Below are 6,380 nucleotides of genomic sequence, written 5' to 3' on the forward strand. Positions count from 1 at the left end.
GTTGATTCATACATTGTATGAATACTTAGTTTAAAGATAGATTGATTTATGCATGTACATTGACTGAATACTTGGTTTAAATATAGATTGATTTATACATGTACATTGACTGAATACTTGGTTTAAATATAAATCAATGTATACATTGTATGAATACTTGGTTAAAATACAGATTGATTTATACATTGTATGAATACTTGGTTTAAATATAGATCGATTTATACATTGTATAAATGTTTAATCAGAAATTGTTTGTAATTTCTCCATTTATCAGAATGATTTGGACCGTAACGGCCTCCCAGAAAACACCACAGCAGTAGTGAATGTGGCCGGAGAGAACATTTTAAACCCAATGAAAAGGTATAAATCACCATATGTTTAGAGTTTTTCTCGCCTACAGCCACAGCCGCCATCTTGAAAACACATTTTGAACTTCTTCTCAAGTTCTACCAGTGCGATTTGGCTGAAACTTGCATGAAATGATCCTGACATGGTCCCGACAAAGTGTTGTTATTTTTCGGGTCAATCCAAAATCCAAGATGGCCGCCACAGCCGCCATCTTGAAAACACATTTTTAACTTCTTCTCAAGTTCTTCCTGTGCGAATTGGCTGAAACTTGCATGAAATGATCCTGACATGGTCCCGACAAAGTGTTACTATTTTTCGGGTCGATCTGAAATCCAAGATGGCCGCCACAGCCGCCATTTTGAAAACACATTTTGAAATTCTTCTCAAGTTCTACCAGTGCGATTTGGCTGAAACTTGCATGAAATGATCTTAACATGGTCCTGACAAAGTGTTGTTATTTTTTGGGTCGATCAGAAATCCAAGATGGCCGCCACAGCCTCCATCTTGAAAACACATTTTGAACTTCTTCTCAAGTTCTACAGGTGCGATTTGGCTGAAACTTGCATGAAATGATTCTGACATGGTCCCGAAAAGTGTTGTTATTTTTCGGGTTGATCTGAAATACAAGATGTCCGCAACAGCTGCCATCTTAAAAACACATTTTGAACTTCTTCTCAAGTTCTAATGGTGTGATTTGGCTGAAACTTGCATGAAATGATCCTGACATGGTCCTGACAAAGTGTTGTTATTTTTCGGGTCGATCTTAAATCCAAGATGGCCGCCAAAGCTGCCATCTTGAAAATACATTTTGAACTTCTTTTCAAGTTCTACCGGTGCGATTTGGCTGAAAATCCAAGATGGCCGCCACAGCCGCCATCTTGAAAACACATTTTGAACTTCTTCTCAAGTTCTACCAGTGCAATTTTGCTGAAACTTGCATGAAATGATCCTGACATGGTCCCGACAAAGTGTTGTTATTTTTCGGGTTGATCTGAATTCCAAGATGGTCGCCACAGCCTGCCATCATGAAAACACATTTTTAGCCCACCATCATCAGATGGTGGGCTATTCAAATCGCCCTGCGTCCGTGGTCCGTGGTCCATCGTCCGCCGTCCGTCGTCTGTCCGTAAACAATGCTTGTTATCACTATTTCTTAAAAACTGCTGCAGGGATTTTGTTCAAACTTCACATGGAGGGTCCCCTTGGTCCATATTTGTGCCATACAGATTTTGAGGCTGATCGGAAAAACAAGATGGCCGCCAGGCAGCCATCTTTGATTTTGGCAGTTGAAGTTTGTTATCGATATTTCTTGAGAACTACTGAAGGGATTTTGTTCAAACTTCACATGAAGGTTACCCTTGGTCCCTAGTTGTGCCATACAGATTTTGAGGCTGATCGGAAAAACAAGATGGCCGCCAGGCAGCCATCTTTGATTTTGGCAGTTGAAGTTTGTAATCGATATTTCTTGAGAACTACTGAAGGAATTTTGTTCAAACTTCACATGGAGGGTCCCCTTGGTCCATATTTGTGCCATACAGATTTTGAGGCTGATCGGAAAAACAAGATGGCCGCCAGGCAGCCATCTTTGATTTTGGCAGTTGAAGTTTGTTATCGATATTTCTTGAGAACTACTGAAGGGATTTTGTTCAAACTTCACATGAAGGTTACCCTTGTTCCCTAGTTGTGCCATACAGATTTTGAGGCTGATTGGAAAAACAAGATGGCCGCCAAGCAGCCATCTTTGATTTTGGCTGTTGAAGTTTGTTATCGATATTTCTTGAGAACTACTGAAGGAATTTTGTTCAATCTTCACATGGAGGGTCCCCTTGGTCCATATTTGTGCCATACAGATTTTGAGGCTGCTCGGAAAAACAAGATGGCCGCCAGGCAGCCATCTTTGATTTTGGCAGTTGAAGTTTGTTATCGATATTTCTTGAGAACTACTGAAGGGATTTTGTTCAAACTTCACATGAAGGTTACCCTTGGTCCATATTTGTGCCATACAGATTTTGAGGCTGATCGGAAAAACAAGATGGCCGCCAGGCAGCCATCTTTGATTTTGGCAGTTGAAGTTTGTTATCGATATTTCTTGAGAACTACTGAAGGAATTTTGTTCAAACTTCACATGGAGGTTACCCTTGGTCCCTATTTTTGCCATACAGATTTTGAGGCTGATAGGATTTTGATAGTTAAGGTTTGATATCCCTATTTCTCAAAAAGTGATGAAGGGATCTTTCTCAAATTTAATATGTAGGTTCGCCTAGGACCCTTGTTGTGCATAATGCATTTTTGGACCAATCGGTGAACAAGATGGCCGCCAGGCAGCCATCTTGGATTTTGTTATTCAAAGTTTGTTATCACTATTTCTCAAAAAGTACTGAAGGGATCTGTCTCAAAATTCATATGTAGGTTCCCCTAGGGCCCTAGTTGTGCATATTGTGATTTGGGACTGATCGGTCAACAAAATTGCTGCCAGGCAGCCATCTTGGATTTTTATATTCAAAGTTTGTTATCGCTATTTCTCAGAAAGTATTGAATGGATCTTTCTCAAATTTCACATGTAGGTTCCCCTAGGGCCCTAGTTGTGTATATTATGATTTGGGACCGATTGATCAGCAAGATGGCCGCCAAGGAGTCATCTTGTATTTTGATAGTTGAAGTTTGTTACCGCTATTTCTCAAAAGGTACTGAAGCGATCTGTCTCAAATTTTATATGTAGTATGTTTGAAAACGTTTAAAAAGTAGAGAAAAGATCCATCTTTCCTTTGTCAGATATAGATCATTCTTTGGTGGGCACCAAGATCCCTCTGGGATCTCTTGTTAACTTCTTCTCAAGTTCTACCGGTGCGATTTGGCTGAAACTTGCATGAAATAATCCTGACATGGTCCCAACAAAGTATTGTTACATCTCTGGTTGATCCCAAATCGAAGATGGCTACCATGACACTATATCTAATTAATTTCCTATATGTTAAGGCCCTTGGGCCTCTTGTTTGAAATAAAATTTGTTGTAAGAAATTGAAAATGATCCTGACATGGTCCTGACAATGTGACACCATACCGGGTATATAATTAATTTTACTATTGCCAAGGTAGTCAGATGACCGTTAAGGCCCTTTTGGCCTCTTGTTGTTGTAAATGAAGCTTGGTTTTGAGTTACTGGTGATTTATCTGCCATTGATTGTTGTTGTAGATGGACCTCAGAGTTTATGGAGAAGGTGAGGTCCAGTAGAATAGAAACCTCCAAAAAACTAGTGTCCTACATCACACAGGCCAAAACTCCTCCCAAAGTGTTTGCATCAATATCTGGAGTTGGTAAGCGTTCTGAAATATTGAATTTGGCTTTGTTTTCATTCTGCTTTCCCATTTAGCGTGTGTTTAGTATTTTACCAGTATCTTTAGGTTCAATGTCACATCCATAACCAGAGATTTTGATTTGAAGTTTCTTGATAATGCATGCAATTCAGATTAAAGAGGACTCATCAAATTTTTCTTGCTATTACTTGTTCTTTTTGGGTCAAAGGCCAAGGTTTATAGCAGCAGCTTTTGATTTCTCATGAGAGCAAAAGAAAACTGAACCAGTCAAGCAACATATCTTATTGGGGGAAAATTACAGACATACTTTCTTATATAATAGTACAGTAATTATTGTCAGTAATTAGTAATTCAAAGCAAGGATAATTATCAGTAAATGTAAAGCAAGTATTTATCATATTTCACCACCAATTTGAGTTATAAATTTACTTTATCTTTGAAGCTGGCTATAAACCAAGTCCTACTGAAGTCTACACAGAAGACAACCCAGCACAGGACTTTGACTTCCTGTCCAAGCTTGTCATTGACTGGGAGGCTGCTGCTAAATTACCAGAAAATGTTAAAACACGACAATTTACAGTAAGATCAGGTAAATTGTCACAGGAGATTCCTTGACGGTAGATAATTACTGTCAGCTAATGTTTTCATTATCATTTTATAATGTTGAATAGTTTTAGTTGAGTTGTCAAAACCTGTAAAATTACAGTAACAACAGTATCACATTCTCCCAGTGGTGAGAACAGTATGTAACATCAGCTAGCTTTAGTGGCTAAGCAGATGAGTGTCAGTACTGTGTAACGTAGTTAAGCAGTGTGGCCCACTCTTGGAACCGTTCTGTTGGTTCAGGCCCCGGCCTAGTCATGTTACACAGTATTTTATCCAGGTTCTAGGGGCAATGTCTGCCACTGATATGTATTGAATACCTTTTCAAACGACTTTTGGTGAAAATAAAACAAAATTATAATTTAAGTGTTCATAAAGTTGAATTTAAGTACATATTGGAGCTGTAAACTTTTACATACAATAAACAAACATTTGTACCAGAATTTGTTTGATATTTGTACATATATGTGTAAAATCTCCATATTATGACTGTGTATAAATACCTATGCATACTGATATGTCTGTGTGTAGGCGTGGTACTGGCCGGGGATGGAGGGATGATACAACAACTCTACCCGAGCTATTTCTTCGGAGGTGGTGGTAAGATAGGATCAGGGACTCAATGGCTGCCATGGATACATGTCCAGGATCTGGCCGGAATATTTCACCATGGCATCATAACTGACTCTGTCCATGGAGTGTTGAATGGTGTGTCCCCGCAGGCAGTTACAAACAAGGAGTTTTCTGATGCTCTGGCCAAGTCTATGTCTCGGCCTGCCCTGATGCCAGGGTTTGTTAACGAGGCTACCATCAAAGTCATGTTTGGGTCTGAAAGGGCAAAAATAATTTTGGAAGGCCAGTGTGTATCACCCGAGAGAACATTAAACACTGGCTATGTGTATAGGTATCCGGACATTAGTGAGGCTTGTAAAGCAGCGGTAGCTAATTTTGCTATTAAACGTAATGCGTGAGTGTGTCAAAGTATGTTTGTGAAATATATTGTTAAGTTTTTACCTCAATTTCTTCGATGATATTAAGCAAAATTAAATGTTTTCTTGTGTGTTGTAGTGTTGAGATTGATGCTTACCCATAAACTAACATTTGCATGCCATAGGGCATACTTTTTCATCAACATCCATCCATGCTATACACATATATACATATATATTTCCTTTTTTCTTTATTTTTGCAGTCTTGTAAAATTTACAAATATACTCAGATATAAAAATGATAAGACTTATTAATGTACGATATATCCTTGCAAGGCGAGAGATCATCTAAGTTTAACATGATGTAAAATGCATCAAGTGAAATGTTTTCTTCATTCTTCATTACACCAATAAATCATTTGTATGTAGCATGCGTACTATTAGCTGCTAAGTATAGTATAAAGCTGGACTTCCATTACATAACCATCAATACCCATTATTTTTTGTTTAGATTTGTAATGTATGACTAATCATGCCTCTTTATTCCATCATTACCAGGTACTTGAAAGATATTTCATGATTGAAAATAAATATTGAAGAATTCAGTTGGTTTTGATTTATACATATGGTAAAAATATTGATTATCAGGTTTTTTTACACAAAACAACATAACACCCTTGTAAAGTCATCACTCCAGCATTATGTTTATTTTTGTAAGTTCTCCAGAAAACTTTCTCTGTATTTGCATATTACAGAGCTATTTGTCCTTGCTGGTAGGTACTGATTGTGATTTCATGTGTTTGTGAGTGCAACATCATACTTTTCAGAGAAAATGATGTGAATTTCATTCACAAAATAATGACATCACAGTGGATACCTACCAACATGGGAGCTTACTGTAATATTTAAATACTGTAAAGTAAACCAACTTAATTCAATGTGCGATTTTATTTCGCAAAATTAATGCCGCAAAAGATATATTAAATGCTGTCATGAACACACTCCACTTTGCCGTGAGTGAATGAGTGTTGTGACATCACAAAGTGGCAAAGGAAACTCAAAAGTAAAGTGTTTAACAAATGAAAATCACTTTTGGTATCAACTATGTTGATATAATAAGCAGAATAAGAAACTTGCATGGAAATAAAAACGTACTTACAAAAATTTTAATAAAATTTAGACAAA

General features: G+C 37.6%; 1 protein-coding gene across 1 annotated transcript; it reads left to right on the top strand.

Moving 5' to 3' along the window:
- Positions 1 to 236: 236 nt before the first annotated feature.
- LOC138316106 (epimerase family protein SDR39U1-like) lies at positions 237 to 5,800 on the top strand. The gene is made up of 4 exons (XM_069257610.1): positions 237 to 360; positions 3,542 to 3,663; positions 4,106 to 4,252; positions 4,798 to 5,800. The coding sequence occupies exons 1-4, from the start codon at positions 353 to 355 to the stop codon at positions 5,235 to 5,237; spliced, it is 717 nt and encodes a 238-aa protein (XP_069113711.1). The 5' UTR covers positions 237 to 352; the 3' UTR covers positions 5,238 to 5,800.
- Positions 5,801 to 6,380: the final 580 nt, after the last annotated feature.

This window comes from Argopecten irradians, chromosome 2 (assembly GCF_041381155.1).
Source record: "Argopecten irradians isolate NY chromosome 2, Ai_NY, whole genome shotgun sequence".
In the NCBI taxonomy this organism is placed as follows: Eukaryota; Metazoa; Mollusca; class Bivalvia; order Pectinida; family Pectinidae; genus Argopecten; species Argopecten irradians.